Here is a 19,872-nt window from a genome sequence, read left to right as displayed (position 1 = left end):
AATCACCTCATTATAGAATTCTTTATTGGTGTGTTGAATCGGTCCTTTTGGCGAGACAGTCACTTTTCGGGGGAATGGCCCCTTCCAGCTGGGCCTGAAAAATGAACAAGATGGTATCAGCAACATCCACTGCCAGATGCATGGAACCATATGGTTTCTGTCACTGTATTTTAGGTTTACAACTGAATTTAGTTTTGACACCATTTTGTTAGGCCTCTTTTTTTTTCCTTTTAATACGCTGTGACACTAGAAGACCTAGGCTTCCACTGTCTCTTGAACTGTCAGGCCTTATAGTGTGCTTTATCTCATTTTATATGCAATTACAAAACACTAAACCTTGAGCTGCTGGTTAGTCCTCTTTAAGAACTGAATCTCCTCTGTGTGCTTCTTCGCTTCGAGCTGTTGCCTCTCGTTCTCCCTCTTTTCAGTGGCTTCACACTTAGCTTTCTGCTCATTGACGTGCTTTTCCAGCTCCAACTTCTCGCTCTCCAGATCAGAAATCTAGGGATGTAAAACACAAGACGGATCTTTTTTTCCTCCAGCAAAGGCATTGAATGTTCATTAATAAGAGACATGGCCCCCTCTAGTGGCAACCCATTTGATGTGCACCTCGGTTTCAATGTATTTTTGTGTGACTTGTCTTTTTTGTTTTCAACTCTTCTTTTCCCCTCTTTCACTACCACACCTCCTAACCAGATTTAACTTTACATGTGGCCAGGTAAAGAATAAATACAGGGAAAAAAGAATAAAGAGTAGAAAAAGGAGCAAGATAAAGTAAAGCACATTGTTTTTAATGACAATAAATTGAATTGAATTGAATAAAGAGCACTTGGGACCATTAAAAAAAACTTGATCCTCATAAATTCAAGTTAGCAGTCAAAGGGGCTCAGTTTATTGTCTACATAAGCTCTTTAATATTTTTAATAAGGATTCATTCATTCATTCATCATCAGCCGCTTCTCCGGGGTCGGGTCGCCATGGCACCAAGCAAAGTAGGGCACTCCAGACATCCCTCTCCCCAGCAACGCCCTCCAGCTCCTCCTGCGGGATCCCAAGGCGTTCCCAGGCCAGATTGGGCATGTAGTCCCTCCAGCAAGTTCTGGGTCTACCCCGGGGTCTCCACCCAGTTGGACATGCCCAGAAAACCTCCAAAGGAAGGCGCCCAGGGGGCATCCTAATCAGATGCCCGAACCACCTCAACTGGCTCCTTTCGATGCAAAGGAGCGGCGGCTGTACTCCCAAGTTCCCTCCAGATGTCCGAGCTCCTCACCCTATCTCTAAGGCTGAGCCCGGACACGCAGGAAACTCATTTCAGCCGCTCGTATCCACGATCTCACCCTTTCGGTTACTACCCAAAGCTCATGACCATAGGTGAGGGTTGGAACGAAGATTGACTGGTAAATTGAAAGCTTTACCTTCCGGCTCAGCTCCCTCTTCACCACAACGGTCCGGTACAACGTCCACATTACTGCTGATGCTGCACCAATCCACCTGTCAATCTCCTGCTCCATCCTACCCTCACTCGTGAACAAGACCCCGAGATACTTGAACTCCTTCACTTGAGACAACAACTCATCCCCAACCCAGAGGGGGCAATCCACCATTTTCCGATAAGAGAACCATTACCTTTTAATAAGGATGTCATTTCTTATTTCATAGGAGAAAAAAAAAACATGATAGCAATTGTAGCCATTGAAAGCTGTTATACACTTAATAAAAGCAATGCATATAATCACAGAGATAGGAGCTCCTTATCTTTTCCACTTTTATGACACTAGGCAACATGGCTACTTAGAATTCCGTATCCTGGTCATGATAGAAAAGAGGAGATTTATGTACCCAACATAAATACCCTCTGCATTCGAGCATGTATAATTTTGTGTGTTTAGATTAATGCACATCTGTGATAGCTTCCAGCTGTTGCACATCTTGCAATATGTTTTCCCCTGTATTTATTCTACTTGGTTGGATAATTTAAGAATTCAAACATTTATGTTGGAGTTGAATGACCGTACCCTCTTCTCCATGTCTGACTTGCCCAGTTCAGCCATCAGGGCTTTCCTCATACCAAAAGCCACACTGCTCTCATACAGTGTCTGGTAGGCAGCTATGGTCATGCGAATCTCATCTCTCACCCGCAGCAGCAACAGACCTCTCTCAGCGCAGTTGATGGTCACCTGTCTGATCATCTCATCTAAAGCAATACACAGATGGGAAGAGCTCCAAGTTGGGATTGAGTCAACCCTAGTGAAAGTGAGCCTCAAATAGAATGTAGGAGTTTGGCAACTCGTGTGAAAGACTGGCACAGAGGAGAGAATCTGTAATGCTGTGTGTGTGTGTTAACTGGTGGATGTGCATTAGGAAGAGGTGACTTATGAATAACTGACACTGTGGACTTTATAAAGGATTGGGACCTCCTTTACTCAGAGTTCAACCAACTTAGAAGCCCCAGTGACCTTTGTGATCACTGCGGTCTCCTTATTCTGTCTCACATGGTCAACCTTCTTACCAAAGCACTGGGTGTAGAGCTCCCTGCGGACAGGGCAGATGCCGGTCTCCCTGGCCTGTCTCTGCTGTAGCTGCAAGTCCAGTTGCTCCTGAAGGTGCACCACATCCGTTCGGGTGCAAGGTGTGCTGGAAACCTGCTGTATCCACAACTGGTTCCCCTCCATCCATTCCCTGCAGTAACAGGAGTTCATCCATAAGGCAGTAACGATCAAGCTTATCCAAAACAGTAAACTTAACTTCTTTGTCCATGGCTGATAAATCCAAAAAGTCACCCGTTACTGTCACTGTTCTATGAGGCTTCTAGACATTTTGAACTTACATGACATTACATGCCGAGGACCTACCATGTTGGCTGGTAGATTGGGAAAAGTTACAGCTCTTTTCCCAGAAAGTTGAATCAGTTCATCCGGACACAATGTTTATTGAGGGAGAAACGTTTCGTCACACAAGTGACCTCTTCAGTCTCATCTGACTGCAGGTCTCGTCACTTAGATGAGTGATGAGACGTCTCTCTCTCAATAAACGTTGTGTCCGGATGAACCGATTCAACTTTGTGATTCTCTTACCTGGATTATTGAGCATGCATAGAGACATTTTGACTAATTTCGGCAAGGATTGCCTTAAATTTATGTCTTAAATTTGTACGTTGGCGCTGAGGCTGAATGTCGGAACCACCGAGATTCAGCCTCCGGTGCAGACAGAGCGGGATTACACTTAAGAGCCTGCAAATGAAATCTTGGTCGAGGACCACCTAGCCAACAAGATCCTACAGGGGTGGACAACACGATCCAGGAAGGGCCGGTGTGGGTGCAGGTCTTTGTACCAACCAAGCAGTTACACACCTGAGTCTACAAATCAAGGTCCTTAGCAAAGACTATCAGTCAACTGATAAAATCAAGTGTGTAACTGCTTGGTTGGAACAAAGACCTGCACCCACACCAGCCCTTTCTGGGTCGTGTTGCCTATCCCTGTGGGCACTGAGCCAGCTGTTGAGACAAACTAATTTTACCATCGACGGTTTGAAAGCCAAAGAGGAGCAGATCCAACAGAGACTCGTGTCACGTCTAGATGAGACCACTTTCCAGCATGTGATTGAGTTCACGGATAAGGCTCGTTTAACACAACATGGAAAGTCGAAAACCAGGCAGCAAAAGAAGTTCGACCTACTTGCTGCACGCCAGAAACATCGGCAGACAACGGACAGCGCCCTCAACGGAAGACAAGACAGAGAGACGGACGCTAGACACAAGCCGACGATGTGGACAAGTGGGTGAAGATTCTGTCCGACAGACAACTCACCCAGGCGCAGAAATACATCCTTGCAACATTGCGGACCCAGAAGTGGAGCAACTGCGGAAAGCTCTCCCAACTCTCAGTAAGGACAACATCATCATCCTTCCAGCGGACAAAGGCAGATGCACTGTTGTATTAAACCAGACAGACTATCACGGGAAAGTTATGACGTTACTTAGCGACATGAATACTTATGAGCCCCTGAAACCAGATCCAGGCAGTGGTTACAAGAAAAAGGTGATAGGTTGTCTGGAGCTGTTAGAACAGGACAATGCTGGTGACAGAATTTTGTACCACAGGTTATACCCAGGGGAAGCTACACCTAGTCTGTATGGTTTACCTAAGAAACATAAACAGGATGTGCCATTACGGTCTATTGTTTGTATGATTAACTCAGTGACCAATAACATCTCTAAGTTTCTTATGGCATGAAACAGGCTTGTACTGTCTCATAAAGAATTTACTTGACTCACTGGTTTAAGTTTCTGGCATCTATTCTTAATCCATTGGTAGGCAGTAATGGACATCACATCCAGAACACTATGGATTTAGTGGATAAGGTGAGGGGCGTCATTATGGAGAGGGATGAAACAATGGTCTCTTATGATATGTCTCTCTTCATGTGTGTCCCTGTTGATGAAGCACTGGAGGTAGTCCATATGAAATTACAGGACGACCCCACCCTTAGCAATAAGACCACCGTAACAGTGACCAAGAGTGTCTGCTCCTGAAGCTGTCTTCAGTCCACATACTTCACATACGAAGCATGGGCATGCTATGGGTTCACCAGTCTCAACTAGAGTGGCCAACTTATATATGGAGGAAGTGGAAAAGACGGCTCTGATGTCCTATCCAGGGACACCACCTAGCCATTGGTTCAGATTTGTGGACAACAGCTGGGTTAAATTAAATCTCAGGATGTGGCACATTTCACCAACCACATTAACTCTGGACACCACATCAAGTCCACCAGGAAGGATGGGGAACATGACAGGTTAGTCTTCTTACACTGAAATTGCAACTGGTGATGGGGGACATTTGATTGTCGATGTTTACCGTAAACCAACACATACTGATCAGTACTTAAAATTTGACTCTCATCATCCACTGGAGCACAAACTAGGAGTCATCAGGACGCTGTACCACCGAGCTGACAACGTCCCCACCGACACAGCAGCCGGGGAAGGGGAGAAATCCCACATTAAACAGGCCCTGGTTAAGTGTGGTTATCCTAACTGGGCGTTTGTCAAAGCCAGGAAGACGCACAAAACAGTGCACCAGCCGATCGAAGAGAGGAGAAGGACAACAGCTGTCTAAGTGTAAACCAATGGGGATTCTGTATGTGGCGGGAGTGTCGGAACAGTTGAGACGCATATTTTCCAAACACTGCATCTCAGTTGCTTTCAAATCCTCAAACACGCTCACCAGAAATTGGTCCACCCCAAGGATCAGGTCCCCCGGCACAAACGGACCAATATATAGTGTACGCTGTTAAGTGCCAGGAGGACTGCCGTGACTTGTACATCGGGGAAACCAAACAGACGCTTGCCAAGAGAATGGACAACACAGGAGAGCTAACATGCCAGGCCAGGACTCCGCAGTCTGCACCACCTACAGGCCAGTTTTCAAGGATGAGGATGTGCACATCCTTGATAGAGAGGATCGCTGGTTTGAACGGGAAGTCAAAGAGGCCATCTATGTGAAGAGGGAAGACCGTCCCCGAACGGGGGGGATGGGTGGGGTGGGGGCTAAGAGTACATCTGTCACCATCTTACAACGTTATGATTGCAACTATTCCCCAATCCTATGTGAACAGTATAGACGGGTTTCCTGTTCACAAACGTTACTGGGTGCGTGCGCAGCCAGGGGGCAAAACCGCTTCGGTAGCTCTCAAAAGATGCTGAGATGCATCATCTTTTGAGAGCTACCAAAGCGGTTCAACAATGAAAATGTTCAACATTTCCCACCCATCCTTTTGGCGGTTTGTGCAGTTTATTGCACAGCAATTGCGCGTCATCTCTGCTGTATCTGAGCTCTATCTTGGTTAAAGTCTCTGCGCTGTAGCTGCTTTCTGCCCCCTAGTTGCGCACGCATCTCTGTGAAGACGTTGCACGGAAACCCTCCTATACATGGCCATTGAAACTCGTTAATGCGCACGGCAATTTGCATATGAAACCGGTTGTTGTTTTCGGTCGTTATGTCGCTGTATTGTTTATAAGGCTGGGGATACCTGCAGTCAGGTGAGACTGGACAGGCCTGTTTCGGTGTTAAATGACGAGACGAGTCATGGATGCTGACATATTCTCTTATCTGGCTCGGAGCACAACAACATCCAGGGCACAACGCCCCAACAGCGGTACACAACCGGCAAAGCAGCACTACCTAAATTCCACCAGATGGCAGTAAAGTGCCATCTAAGACTCGTAACGTCCACCTTTTCTGAAATAAGAAACGTCTCATTGAATTCCAGAACTAAATTGTACTTATATATTTGTGTGCTTCGTACTTCGCCCTCCGTTACTGAACATGACATAAATATTACAAATCAATCTCAACAAATATTATACTGACAAAATTATTTCAAAAATTATTATTAAACTGTTGTCAGTATTCAACAAACTTGTGCCTTTTTTAACAATGTGATATGTATATATATATGTATACCACAATATGTATATGTGATAAAGGTGCACAACTGGGAGGAGACCCCGGGGTAGACCCAGAACTCGCTAGAGGGACTACATGTCCAATCTGGCCTGGGAACGCCTTGGGACCCCCAGAAGGCGCTGGAGGGCGTTGCTGGGGAGAGGGGTGTCTGGAGTGCCCTACTTAGCTTGCTGTCACCGGAAAAGCGGTTGAAGATGAGATGAGATGAGGTGAGGTGCACTCTAGTGCTTTTGGCAAGTGTCTTGGCACATTAGCCTTCCGGGCATCATACTCGTTCTAAAAATGCCACAGACCAGTCTTTCTGCTACACTAGTACTTCCTCTTTGGCCAACTGTCTTCCAGCACCCTGACTGACTGTGTTCTTGTGTTGTCTGTGAATTTTCTCATTCATCCATGTCATGGTTATCCAAAGCAGTTGAATCAAGTGTTCTTGTGTTCTGTCCACAGTGTGTTAGTGAGACTGTAGTATCATATTACAATAAGGTTACTTTATAAAGCATTTGCAAGTGGTTACGTAATGATTAATCATGTTTTATAAATGCATTGTATATCAATAATATGATTTTATAATGCATTAATAAAAACACTTTTAGGGTTGGCAGGTTTGGAGCCCACATTTTATCAATTCAGGAGTGCCCTTAGACATTCTCTCGGGAGCCATGTGGCCGGTGAGGACTGCCAGCGGGTATTCTCTGCGAGTGGCACACGTGACACGACTTGGAAATGTTTTTGCAAAAGGCAATTTTCACACAGAAGTGACAGCAACTATAGTTAGAGCAGATATAGGAAACATATGAGGAATCATATATTTCCTATATTTGCCTTCCAGGCAGTAGCCCAGAGACAGTCGGATCCTATTCACTCTCACTTTAGTTGACTCTGTCCATGTTACTCAGAGGTAGAAATTTTGTGTAAATATTGCCTGGTGTGCAACTCCTATTCTGAGGATAATGTTGGAAGTCTGCAAGCAGAAAAATCCAAACTGTATTTGCTAATGAACACTGGGTATGTCTTACTGTGTGGTTTCAAGTCTTTCTCTGTTTCTGTGTACCCAGGTCCAGTTGAATGTCATGTAGTGTGTAATTGTATCTCTATACCAATGTGTGAAAGTGTGATTTATATATGTAAATATGTATGGAATGCGCATGTGTGCGTGAGAGAGTTTGGTGTTGCACGTGAGAGGTTTTGATGGTGTGTGCGAGTGTGGCTGAGAATTATGGCCTATATGGCCTCTCACCAGGCAGTGTAGGCCATAATTCTCATCGTGACCTGCACTGCCTGAAGAAAGACCATGTATTATGAATTATGGCCTACACAGCCTTAAGAGAGGGTGTGTAGGCCATAGTTCTCAGCTACGCTCTCTGACACACTATTTAACCCTGTGATGGTCTGGCAGCCTGTCCAGGGTGTCTCCCCGCCTGCTGCCCAATGACTGCTGGGATAGGCTCCAGCATCCCCGCGACCCTGAGTAAGGATAAGCGGTTTGGAGAATGAATGAAGGAATTAGCGTTGCGTGCAATGTCCCCGGTACATGTTATGGATGCACCCTTAAACCTGGTTCAGTTATTGGGTTATTTATTTGGAGTGGAGTGACCTAGGTTAACTGTGACAAATGTAAATTAAATCAGAATAACTATACCTGGGTGGAAGAATAGCATTGAGGATCTCCTCGGTTTGCTGCCTGCTGGCATCAGATGAGGCTGGTTTTGGTTTAGGTGGCGGTGGAACAGGTCCACTGGCAGCAGGCTGTTGGGGGCTTACTTTCAATGGGCGTGCCTGTAAGAGTAAACACGACTTGGTGCGTCTGGCCTTAAAATGTGAGCTGTGTAACAATATTCGTCTCGGATTGTGTACAAAAGGCATTCAGATCTTTTGTCTGCTCTACTTGACTGTATGCCAATTTGAAGCAGAACACAACATATACATATGGTAAGTTAACTAAGGCGGTCAGGGTTCGGGGGCACTTCGTTGTTGCGTAACATCGCGCGTGAGCAGCCTCGCGTCGCTTCTCTTCTTTGTGTGCTGCGCTGCGGCTTCTTCTCTACAGACCCCCTATCGCCCACTAGCGGATAGCTCGCTTTACTACAACAAAAATAAGTTGGAAAAGTTTCCCTTTGGAAAAGTTAGTGATTATATCGTACTCTGTATCTCATAGTTAATCACTCCAGCGTCTGTTGATAGATAGCTTACCTTTGGCGACTTTGTCTCTGTGTTTTTGCTCACCAAAACCGGAGTGTCGTATTTCAGCAAAGAGTCGGCTGGAGGAATCATTGTGGGGCTTTGACGGCATCAAAAACAACGCACCAAAAAATCCCCCGTTCCCTGGCCTGCGGATATGTTGGATGTAAAAGGTGTATTTCTAAAACGCCAGTTAGAAAAATAAACAGCCGGGACGTTCACAAAAAAAAACTACCTCGTTGTTTACGTTGCCATGGCAACAAGTGCCGGCTCCGGAAGGACAGCCCAAATCCCCCCCCCCCCCGAGTTAAAACGATTGTTCGGAATCTGTCGTCCCGGAACATCATTTTGCTTATCCGCGTTCATTTCCAAATAATGTGGGTTAAACATGTCTAACGTATCATCTGTGTTCTTTAAATGTACTTATACTTATTTATTTATGTAACCGAGGGTTACTTTATTTGGATTCTCCCCCCCAACCGAACTCCACAGCAACGACACTGCGTACAGCACTTCCGCTCTCCCTCTTCAGCCTTCAAAATAAGAGCTCAAGGCATATACTGCGGCGACAGCTTATAACAGGAACTTAACATCACCAGCAGGCTAAGTCCAGAAAAATAGGTTACATTTATTTATTTAGTCTAATTTCTTATTTTAGTGTTGACCTCTTGTTTTCTAATGTAAAAAAACCGAACGTATTGTATTTCAGTGTATGGGAATAAGAAGTTTAATGGCCAACTGACTTCTTTAAAGAATTCAACATAACGATAAAATCAGCGGCGGTGTTACAGCGGAACTACCGGACAACGGGCCGTGGGGGAAGGCCGGGGTGTGTTTTCAACGCGCTAGAGGAAGCGGAAGTGCCGATTATGACAATAGTTGCTCGTCGTAGTGGAAGTTTCCGAATCTTTTTTCAAGTACAATACCAGTAAGATGTACATATTTTTCACGTTCGGCTCGATATTTGATGATTGAATTTATAGAAATTCGTTAAAGATGGATAAAGAAAGGCGACGAAGGAGGGCGGAGTCCCCGATGCGTGAGCCTAAAGTGAAGATAAAACAGGAGCAGCTTAGCCCCGACGGCCCGCACAGATCACGCCGCTCCAAGCCGAGATCCGCCGGGGACTCGAGCCCGAGGAGGAGAGGGAGCAGGTAGTTCATATCGTCTGGTTACCTTTCAATCTATCGATCAGCCAGTCGACCAGTTAATCAAACGTTATTAAAATGACACATTTTTTTACATTAATGTGCGTTACGCCTTACATGAGTGAAAGTGCATGAATAGAGAGAAGGTAACGATGGAAGAAAACAGACAGAATAAATAAACATCAAAAATGATAATAAAAAAATGGAACCGCAAAAACAATGACGATTTAAAACAAGTCGGGCAATATATCGATATCGTGAAGCACAGATATGATCTGGGATTATAGTTGTAGTAATGTTGTGATCACAGGAAGTTGAATCGGTTCACCTGGACACGTTTATTGGGGGAAACGTTTCACCACTCATCTCAGAGACCTCTTCGGCCTCAGCTGACTGCAGGGATCCCCACCCATATAGACGCGTTCCCTTGTTTACGTGCGCCAAACGTGCGTGCGCAGATTGTGAGGCAAAAAGGCGCCACGAGTCTTGCGATTGTAAACGTTACTACGGTCATTTCGAAGAGAACGTCGCGGAGAAATTGATTTAAAACGAAACGAAGTGCCTCGCAGTTGTTGCGCTGTCGGTTGTACAAATCGTAAAGAAGGTAAAAACAAGGGTCTGCGTTGTTATCGCATGCCGAGAGGGAAAACCGCAATCGAAAAACGAAGAAGACAGGCGGGGATTCATGCGATCCGTCGGGAGGACGGGAAGACGTGGTCAGAAGAGCAAATATCAAACGCCAAGATTTGCAGAGAACATTTAATGTCTGGTATGTATCCGTTTCTTACACAAATAAGTATTGTGATTGGACATACGTAAGTAACAGCTCTAAATGTGATACTGTCCTAATAGAGCAACTGCCAAACCAAAATTTGAGTTGTTAATGCCTAGCCTTCCTCAAGTTTGACAACGATTTCATCAGCTTTCTTGTGTCATTATGTTTGAGGCAGTGTTGTAGTCGAGTCACTAAACCTCGAGGTCGAGTCCGAGTCCCCAAAGAGTCCAAGTGAGTCTCCATTACCCGAGTCATCAAGGTTGAGTCTGAGTCGAGTTCCAAGATGGGCTCCAGTGCTCCACTCTGGCACCATAAAAAGCTGACATACAAATAAAAAAGGTCTACATGAAACAAAATGACACAGCTGTCGCCACGTCAAAGGGAGTCTATTTACTTTGTGACACAATAGCCAAACAAATGCACTCGCAAGCATGTGCACACACACCAGTGTTGTATCGAGTCACTTAACCTCAAGTCCGAGTTGAGTCTTGAGTCCCCAGTGTTCAAGTCCAAGTCCGAGTCATCAGTGCTCAAATCCCAAGTTGAGTCACGAGTCCTGAAAATCAGACAACACCGGTTTGAGGTCATAATTTGACTCCAGCCTCGATCTCATAACCGTACAAACAATCCAGCTTTTGTTGAATACAAACAATTCAACTGTACAAACAAACTACGAGGGCTTACCTTTGATTTGATGAAGCAAAACTTGTTTTCCTTCGATAACGGATGGTAAACGAAGTCTTGGACATGTTCATCAACAAAGTAATTGTATGCTTCTGAAGACTTGTATGCCTTCATCGATTCTTTCGTGAATATACTTGGTGTGTCTGAGGTATTCAGTCACGTCCCTCCAGCCGATGTTTGGCAACTTCGTGGTATCACTTGTCCACTGAGCTTCAGCGAGCATAAATGGATCGGTAAGTTTTTCTCCAGTGCTTAGCGTACATTTCAACTCATCATGCTTTCTGTCTTCCTTGCTTAGACCTTCAACATATTCTGAGATTTCCATTTTCTCAAATTTCTAACTTTTCTCCATTTAATTTAAGTTTTATACGCTTTCATCTGTGAGTGTCAGAGGTACGCGCATTGTTTCTTGGCGACGTTTTGCCACACGTTCTGCGCGCGCATCTTGTTTACAGCGCAGCTTTTATGTCACGCGATAAGGGCTCTATAAACAATACAGTGGCATAATGACCGAAAACACTTATCGGTTTCATATGCAAATTGCCGTGACCATTAACTAGAGTTACAATGACAATCAGTACGTTTACATGATGTTAGAAGAAGTGGATTTATTGTGTTAGTCCGACTAAAACTGGACTTTTAAAATACATGTAAATGTGTTAGTCCAACTGAAATTGTACTAAATTGAATTTCTCGAAGTGGGACTAACACACCTAGATAGTGCGGTTGGGGATTGATTTACTCTGGCATTTACACGCTTCAACCGGCCCTGAACTGGCCTGGGCATTCTGCGCAGGATCCATAGTTCCCGCGGCGGTCTTTCATCCGGACGTCGAACAGCATAGTATCAACAGTATCGACATGGCGAGTCCTGGAGCGAGAACCACGCATTTCTGGACAGACGAGGAGACAAACGTTATGTTGTGTCAGCTAAATGAGTTGAATATCCTGAAGCAGTGTTTCCCAACCCAGTCCTCAAGGAACCCCTATCCTGCAGATTTTCTTTGCAACCCTGAATAGGTACCTGTTTGTAGTTATTCAACCAATCAGGAATGAATTATGTCAGCTGTTGCACACCTTGCATAATTAACTGCTGTGAGATGATTGGTTGAGTAAGTACAAGCAGGGCTACCTATGCAGGGTTACAATGAAAATCTGCAGGATAGGGGTTCCTTGAGGAATGGGTTGGGAAACACTGTCCTAAAGTACAGCCATCAGAAAATTCTTTGAAAACTACCCTCTCCCACCAGTCTGTTCTCCTGACCCGTATCCAGCATGTATGAGAAGCCCATGGTAGTAAAGAGGGCACAAAGTGGAGCATAGCCGAAGTCGTGTGGTTGGAACACTCCAGGAGCATACGGCGTTTTCTTCTGCCTTTGGAAATCACCATAAGCATCAGGGATAGCGTGCGTCTCATTTGTACCAAAAGTAAAGCGTAGCATATATATGGAATGTACAGCGGTGTAAAGTCGTCCATGTTTTCACCGCTCCACATGGAACCCGCTTGCTAACTTGTTTTCACTTGTTTGGTATGTGACGCAATAGGCCAACCGGAAGAAGATCCAGTAGCAACCAACTGAAAGGGGGCATATCGCCACCTACTGTACCGGGGTCGGACATACTTCCGTCAATAAATCAATTCTCCCCCGGTGCTTGTATACTGGGGCAACAGTAGTCCAATTATATGGCCTAATCGAGCTATAACCGTAGCTCGACTTAACTGTGCATGTAAATGCAGTCAATGTGTACTGTTCACAGAGGATTAGGGAATGATTGCAATCACAGCATTGTAAAATGGCAACAGATGTACTCTTAGCCCCCCCACCACCACCATGCCTCAGCTCAGGGATGGTTGTTCCCTCTTCATATAGATGGCCTCTTTGACTCCCCGTTCAAACCAGTGTTCCTCTATCAAGGATGTGAACATCCTCATCCTGGAAAGAGTGGCCACTGGCCTGTGGATTCCTCCGCTTCCCTGACCGCTGTGCCGATGGGGACGTTGTCAGCTCGGTGGTACAGCGTCCTAATGACTCTTAGTTTGTGCTTCAGTGGATGATGAAAGTCAAACCCTAAGTACTGATCAGTATGTGTTGGTTTACGGTGAACATCAACAATCAAATGTCCCCCGTCACCAATTGCAATTTCACAGTCTAAGAAGGCTAACCTATCATTTGTCACATCCTCCCTGGTGGGCTTTATGTGGTTGTCCACAGAGTTAATGTGGTCGGTGAAATGTGGTACATCCTGAGATTTAATTTTAATGCTCATGCTGACCAAGAGGATGGCACAACACAGAAGAGCTGATGTGCAATGCTGCGATTGCAACTATTCCCCAATCCTCTGTGAATAGTACACATGGCCACTGTAACTAGTCAATGGTCATGGCGATTTGCATATGAAACGGATAGTTGTTTTAAATCGTTATGCCACTGTATTGTTTATAAGGATGGGAATACCTGCAGTCAGTTGAGGCTGAAGAGGTCACTTAGATGAGCGTTGAAACGTTTCTCTCAATAAACATGTCCAGATGAACTGATTCAACTTTCTGGGATTTCCTTAACTGGATTATTGAACATGCATAAAGACATAATATTGTGATATTACTTATATGTTATTCCATGCTGCTTTAAAGTAAAGTGATACAGTATTCTGAATTTGACTGTTTTATGTTAAATGGACTGCATTTATACTGCGCTATTCCAGTCTACCAACCACTCAAAGCACTTTACAATGTGTGCCTCAAATTCAGCCATTCACACATTCGTACCCTGATCATGGAGGCTGCCATGCAAGGTGCCAGCCTGCTCATCGGGAGCAGTTTAGGGGTTCAGTGTCTTGCTCAAGGACACTTCAAACATGCTGTCTAGAGGAGCCAGGGATCGAGCCAGTGACCTTCCAATTACTAGACGACCCGCTCTACCTCCTGAGCCATGCCGCCCATTTTAGCAGAGTGAAGTGAACAGTGAATGCTTCTACTTCCTTGGTCATCATACTAATGATCCTTTCTCAGAATTTTCTTGTGTGTAAGCGTCTTATGAAGGCACCGATGTGGCGGCACGGTGGCCCAGTGGTTAGCACTGTTGCCTCACAGCAAGAAGATCCTGGGTTCGAACCCCAGGCCGTCCCAGGACCTTTCTGTGCGGCGTTTCCATGTTCTCCCCATGTCTGCGTGGGTTTCCTCCGGGTGCTCCGGTTTCCTCCCACCGTCAAAAAGACATGCGTGTTAGGGTTAATACTCCTGCCTGTGCCCCTGACCGAGGCAATGAAGAGGAGAACTGGAATTGGTCCCCGGGTGCTGTAGCTGCCTGCTGCTTTTGTGCAGTAGGATGGGTTAAATGCAGAGAACCAATTCATTGTAATAATACAATTCGTTGTAAGAATACAATGACAAAATAAAGTGGCTTTCTTATCAATATCGAGGTTTTCAGTCAAAAATATTGTGATATTTGATTTTGTCAATATTGCCCTTCTCCATACAAAACGGTGCCAGGACACATTACCTAGATCCGTTCACCTGTTGTGTCAGGTGTCCCAACCTCCATAAGTGAGTTTTGTTTTTATTTTTATATACCACATTGATCGCTGTGGGGAACTTCCTCTCTGCATTTAACCCATCCTAGCTGTGTAGCTAGGAGCAGTGGGCAGCGGCCGTGCAGCGCCCGGGGACCAACTCCAGTTCTTCTTGCCATGCCTCAGTCAGGGGCACAGACAGGGGTATTAACCCTAACATGCATGTCTTTTTGACATTTTGACTTTTTTAGACCCGGAAGAGCTGAGGTGCATGTAATTAACTATCTGGCAGAATAGAAAACCAGCAGTAATGGTGGTACTTGAGTCGGACTTTGCAATATTAACAAAATCAAATATAACGGTATTTTCGACTGACTACCTCTATGGATGACTAATGATATTTTGGGGGTAACTATTGGTGCTTTCATAAGATATTTATGTACAGGTAAATTCTGAGGAATCAAATATTAATCAGTCAGACTTTATTTGTATGGCACTTTTCATGCAAACAAATGTAACACAAAGTGCTTCACACAATAAAACAATAACATCCTTGGCATGGTAGCTGCAAAGAAAATGATCCACCAGATTAGAAATGACCTACGCCCCCCTGCTTTCAGAAATTGCTCAATGAAATGATCATAATCATACAGGTGGAGAGAATACGCTTCCATAAATCTAAAGCGCCCAGCAGATTCCTGAACATACGGGGTCCATTCACTGACTATCTCAAAGAAAAATTATTTTTAATCACAGTCTGTAGTGATGCAACCCGCTACTCTTTACCTTTTATCTGTACTCTTGTAATACCTGTGTAATTTCTTGAAAACTGCTGTGAACCAAGTTATATTATGTACCTATATCTGTCTGGCAGCTTTTTTTTCCCCCTTGTTTCTTTTTTGTTGTTTGTCTGTTATTTTTTGTTTTGTTTTGTTTTATCTTGTGTGTGTCTTGAATATAAAACCGAAAAACTGAAAATAAAATATATATATAAAAAAGCCAATAGAATCCTCCCCACATAATAATAATAATAATTCATAATAGAAATAATAAATAAAGCACTCATTTAAAAAGGAACTGATGAGACGCTATCATAAATCTCACCAGTCAAACCAAGCAACTGCCCCTGGGCACCGCAGCATAATAATCAAATACTTCTCTTCATTTTGTAATGACCCGTTTGTTTTAAGGTTGTGATGTCTCTAGAGGAGGAGTACAGGGCATGGTCTCACACATACACAAATGCTTTATTTTTATTCACCCGCCCTGCTCCGCCTCTGATTGGCTAGTAGTGGTTGCCTTCATTGGTTAGATTGGTTATGTTTAGGCGTGAGGCGTGAGATAGTTAGGCTCAGAGGCACAGTAGGATGTCTTCACAGGATGCAGGTGGGAAAAAAAACAATACTGCACACACACAAACACGTGCTAAATTTCAGGTGCACTGGTGTGACCAATGAAATTTTTAGTTGCACTTGACAGATTGTTGGTTACACGTGCGACCAAAACGGTCGTACCCTGGAGTAGAGCCCTGTGCAGGACTGTTTTTTCAATCCTGCTCCCACTGAATTTCTGACCGTTACAGCCCATTCCTGCAATGTGTGTGTTACACTCCCTCCTGCTCCCGCAATGTGTGTGTCCTCCTCTGCCCACACCTACAGACATACTGACCATTCACGCCCGCAGAATAGAGTTCCATTGATTTTGTGGCTTCTGTCCTGCAGGGAAACACATTATTTTACTGTCATATTATTTTACGGTAATAACCTAGCAAAATTACATTCTAGTGCATAATTACATCTTTTACATCAATTTAGTGGCTATATTAACGTGTTGAACAATGTCAACGAAGCCTTTCCCTGTGATGGAATCATACAGCTGAAAGTCTACAGCTTAGTGTGACACATTTCTCGATAGTGCTTCTTCCTGCATATATTAACTATCTTTGAAAGAGAGCGTACTTTGACCGGGGAGAACGGAGCAGGTGTGTCTCCTCAAACCAGAGGTGCCAGATTTGTGCCCGTTATCGATCAATACTTTTGCACATTTGTCACAACTGACAAAGTCAGTTTCTTTCCATCTTTGCCTGTAACTACCGAGAAATTTTTCCAAATGTCAGACTTGCCTCGCTTTGCTTTTGTATTGTAATGACCTGCTTTGACCTTCTAATCAACTTCATCTGTTGGCTTCTAGTTAGCGCTAGCTAAAGCCCAGGACCTGCAGTTTATTTCTTGACCACCTGCTTCCACCCACAACAAAGTTAAACCCCCCCCCCCCCGCTCCCGCAAGCTTTACGGGATCCCAATCTCATTGCAGTCCTCAAACCCGGAGTCCTGGCTTGAGTTTTTTTCTCAGCCATTAAGTGAACTTTTTAGGTGGAGCCACAACCTTCTTTTTTGCTAGTTGCAACTAATGGTAAGAGGGAATTATGTTTAAATGCAAACATTCTACCTATCAAAATTCATTATTACCCTGTTTTGTGTTTATTGTAGATCACCTGCAAGGTCAAGGGATCACTCACCAGATAGAAGGGAGAGGTCACCCGTGAGACGAAGCAGCAGATCTCCCAGAAACAGGCGGAGCCGAAGTCCCCACCGTACTGCCAGTATCCCAGTAAAGCGGGTGATTTGGTCATATATTCTAAAAAAGGACATGTAGGGCAGGGACCACCTATCAAATTGTGTTATTTAATGTTGCACGTTCAGCTCTGTTAGTATTTACCACACAGTGTTTGTGGTAGTCTCACTCCAAAGAGTCATCTATGAGTCATCTATCATCAGGAGCCTAATTTCGTTACCCCCTACTTCATCCCCTCTTACAGGAACGCGAGGAACACCGTGGTGGTGATGAGCGTAGGAGGCGAAACGACCAGTCAGAGGAGAGACGGAGCCGATGGGAGTCAGACAGACCAAGGGAAAGGGAGCGAGAGCGTGGGGGGGAGAGACACCGTGAGAGGGATGTTCAGACCTTCCAACAGCAGCAGTCTGAGAGACAGCAGCAGGATGAGCGACGCAGAGAAAACCGCCAGAGACTCGAGGAAAACCCAGAAGACCAAGACCACGCCTTCGGTCGGCCTCAAGAAGGTGGTAAGGGCAGCGATGCCCCTCCAGCTGACAAAGAAAAACCCAACTTTGAACTGTCAGGGGCACTCACGGAAGACACCAACACGTTCCGAGGAGTGGTGATCAAGTACAACGAGCCGCCAGAGGCTCGCATCCCTAAGCGTCGGTGGCGACTTTACCCGTTCAAGAATGATGAGCCTCTTCCCGTCATGTACATTCACAGACAGAGTGCCTATTTGTTGGGGCGGCAGAGAAAAATAGCCGACATTCCCATCGACCACCCATCTTGCTCTAAACAACATGCTGTGTTTCAGTACAGGTAAGCACAATAGTCTGCAAGTAGACTGTCAATCAGTGGTGTCCTTTAAACACAGCCTCTTACGCGGGTTGGTTGTCCTAAACTTGGTAATAATTTAGACAAGTTGGTTCTGTATCAACCCCTTCTCAGGCATCATTTCGTTATGTTGTAGTCAGTCAGCGCTCTTTGATGCTTTGACTATTTTGCGTGTTGCACTCTGGGTAATGAAGCTCTGTTTTTCCCTCTTTACATTTCCAAAGACTTGTGGAGGTCACACGTGCGGATGGCACCACTGGCCGCAGGGTGAAGCCCTACATCATTGACCTGGGCTCCGGCAACGGCACCTACCTGAACAACCAGCGCATTGAGGCCCAGCGCTACTACGAGCTCAAAGAGAAAGATGTGCTCAAGTTCGGTTTCAGCAGCCGGGAGTACGTCCTCCTGCACGAGTTCTCCGACACAACCGAGGTAGACGCTAAGCAGGATGAAGAGGATGATGATGAGGGTGTTGACGAGTAAGCCAACCCGTTGGAGCGAATACCCAAGTCACCGAGCGGTAGTTCTCAAAGTGGACTCCTTTGGGGTATGTCCAGGGAAAATGACTATTCTGAAGATGTTTTTTTTTTTTACTCTCGCTGCTGTGATGTACAAAGTATGCACAGAGTAGAGGGCAGTTGGATACTAAACTCAATTAATTACCCCATACAGGTTTCTTTTCCGAGGTTAAATAAAACAAGTGTCGAGACTGTCGAATTTGTCCTTTGTGGAGGCTCACGAGATCAAATAAATCGTGAGAACCCCTTGGAGAAGATGGTCGTCGTCAGTCGACACATTATCCGCACTGACTGAATTGACCGACTGAACTGACAGTGTTGGGGGGGGTTCAGACGAAACAAGTCAAAACGGGGTAATGTGATGGGGTCAGCATTCGTAAGTCAAACCGCTTTAACCTGCCACAGCTGTCTCAAAGAAGACTCCCTATTCTCAGGAAGTTTGCGTTAAGGTCCACATGATAACTGTGATCAAAGTAGATTTTCGTACATCTGACAGCACTCGCAAGAAATACAAGTGCTTAGTGCCAGGTGGCGCCATCGCACACATACAACAGGTTATTATATTTTTAAATGACAGGATCGTGTACAAAGCTTAGCTGAAGATAGCCTACTGTGTACATTGGGGCTACATGTGTACATGTACAGGATCTTCTGAGTGTGGATTCTGGAGTCATAATATTCATAGGCGTCGTTTGTTTTCAGGAAATAAAAACAGCTTGTTTTTGTATTGCCTCTTGTGCTTCTGTGGTGTCGAGAAAAATACCCCCTTTGGTGTTTGAAGGTCCTTCGAAGATACTGCTGTGTGTATTTCATTAACATTCTCTCACTGCTTTATTTTTTACTGACTCGAGGATGCCGGCATTCATTTTGTAGCTCCTCTGTTTGGTTTTGTAAATAAAAGACGGTGGAAAGATCCGGTTCTGTTCGCTTATTTGTAGCCACCCGTGATCTGTGTTAGCAGGGCCCCACACAGATATACAGGGACCAGGACTTTCCACTTGTAGCTTCTCAAACAGGCAGCACGGTGGGGCAGTGGTTAGCGCGGTCGCCTCACAGCAAAAAGGTGCTGGGTTCGAGCCCCAGGGTAGTCCAACCTTGGGGGGGGGGGGTCCCGGCTCGTCCTTTGTGTGGAGTTCATCCTCTGTGTGGATCCGGGAGCCTCTACAGCAGTGGTTCTCAACCTTTTTGGGATCCTGGA

The 19,872-nt window shown here is 45.1% G+C and overlaps 2 protein-coding genes across 3 annotated transcripts; one reads left to right on the top strand and one right to left on the bottom strand.

Annotated features, from left to right (window-relative positions):
- On the bottom strand, window positions 1–8,739 carry dnali1 (dynein, axonemal, light intermediate chain 1). The gene is made up of 6 exons (XM_056285727.1): window positions 8,659–8,739; window positions 8,108–8,244; window positions 2,510–2,679; window positions 2,016–2,194; window positions 337–501; window positions 1–94 (listed from the first exon to the last, which is right to left on the bottom strand). The coding sequence occupies exons 1-6, from the start codon at window positions 8,737–8,739 to the stop codon at window positions 23–25; spliced, it is 804 nt and encodes a 267-aa protein (XP_056141702.1). The 3' UTR covers window positions 1–22.
- Window positions 8,740–9,499: 760 nt separating this feature from the next.
- snip1 (Smad nuclear interacting protein) lies at window positions 9,500–19,399 on the top strand. Of its 2 annotated transcripts, none has more exons than XM_056286570.1 (4): window positions 9,500–9,800; window positions 17,253–17,373; window positions 17,582–18,141; window positions 18,381–19,399. In XM_056286570.1, exons 1-4 carry the CDS (start codon window positions 9,643–9,645, stop codon window positions 18,637–18,639), a joined length of 1,098 nt encoding a protein of 365 aa, XP_056142545.1. In that variant the 5' UTR covers window positions 9,500–9,642; the 3' UTR covers window positions 18,640–19,399. The 2 variants fall into 2 exon arrangements, with proteins under 2 accessions (XP_056142545.1, XP_056142544.1); XM_056286569.1 differs by having other exon boundaries at window positions 9,501–9,800; window positions 17,253–17,382.
- Window positions 19,400–19,872: the final 473 nt, after the last annotated feature.

Source organism: Lampris incognitus, chromosome 9 (assembly GCF_029633865.1).
Source record: "Lampris incognitus isolate fLamInc1 chromosome 9, fLamInc1.hap2, whole genome shotgun sequence".
Lineage (NCBI taxonomy): Eukaryota > Metazoa > Chordata > Actinopteri > Lampriformes > Lampridae > Lampris > Lampris incognitus.
This window is presented reverse-complemented; position numbering and strand designations above follow the sequence as displayed.

Bases quoted from the DNA above. Each gene is read 5' to 3' on its own strand.
- snip1 (XM_056286569.1), top strand. From the start codon at position 9,643: ATGGATAAAGAAAGGCGACGAAGGAGGGCGGAGTCCCCGATGCGTGAG. The intron at 17,383-17,581 runs GTGATTTGGTCA...CCCCTCTTACAG, and splicing joins CCAGTATCCCAGTAAAGCGG to GAACGCGAGGAACACCGTGG. The intron at 18,142-18,380 runs GTAAGCACAATA...ACATTTCCAAAG, and splicing joins CATGCTGTGTTTCAGTACAG to ACTTGTGGAGGTCACACGTG.
- dnali1 (XM_056285727.1), bottom strand. From the start codon at position 8,739: ATGATTCCTCCAGCCGACTCTTTGCTGAAATACGACACTCCGGTTTTG. The intron at 8,245-8,658 runs GTAAGCTATCTA...TTACTCTTACAG, and splicing joins CAGAGACAAAGTCGCCAAAG to GCACGCCCATTGAAAGTAAG. The intron at 2,680-8,107 runs GTATAGTTATTC...CTGTTACTGCAG, and splicing joins AATGCTATTCTTCCACCCAG to GGAATGGATGGAGGGGAACC.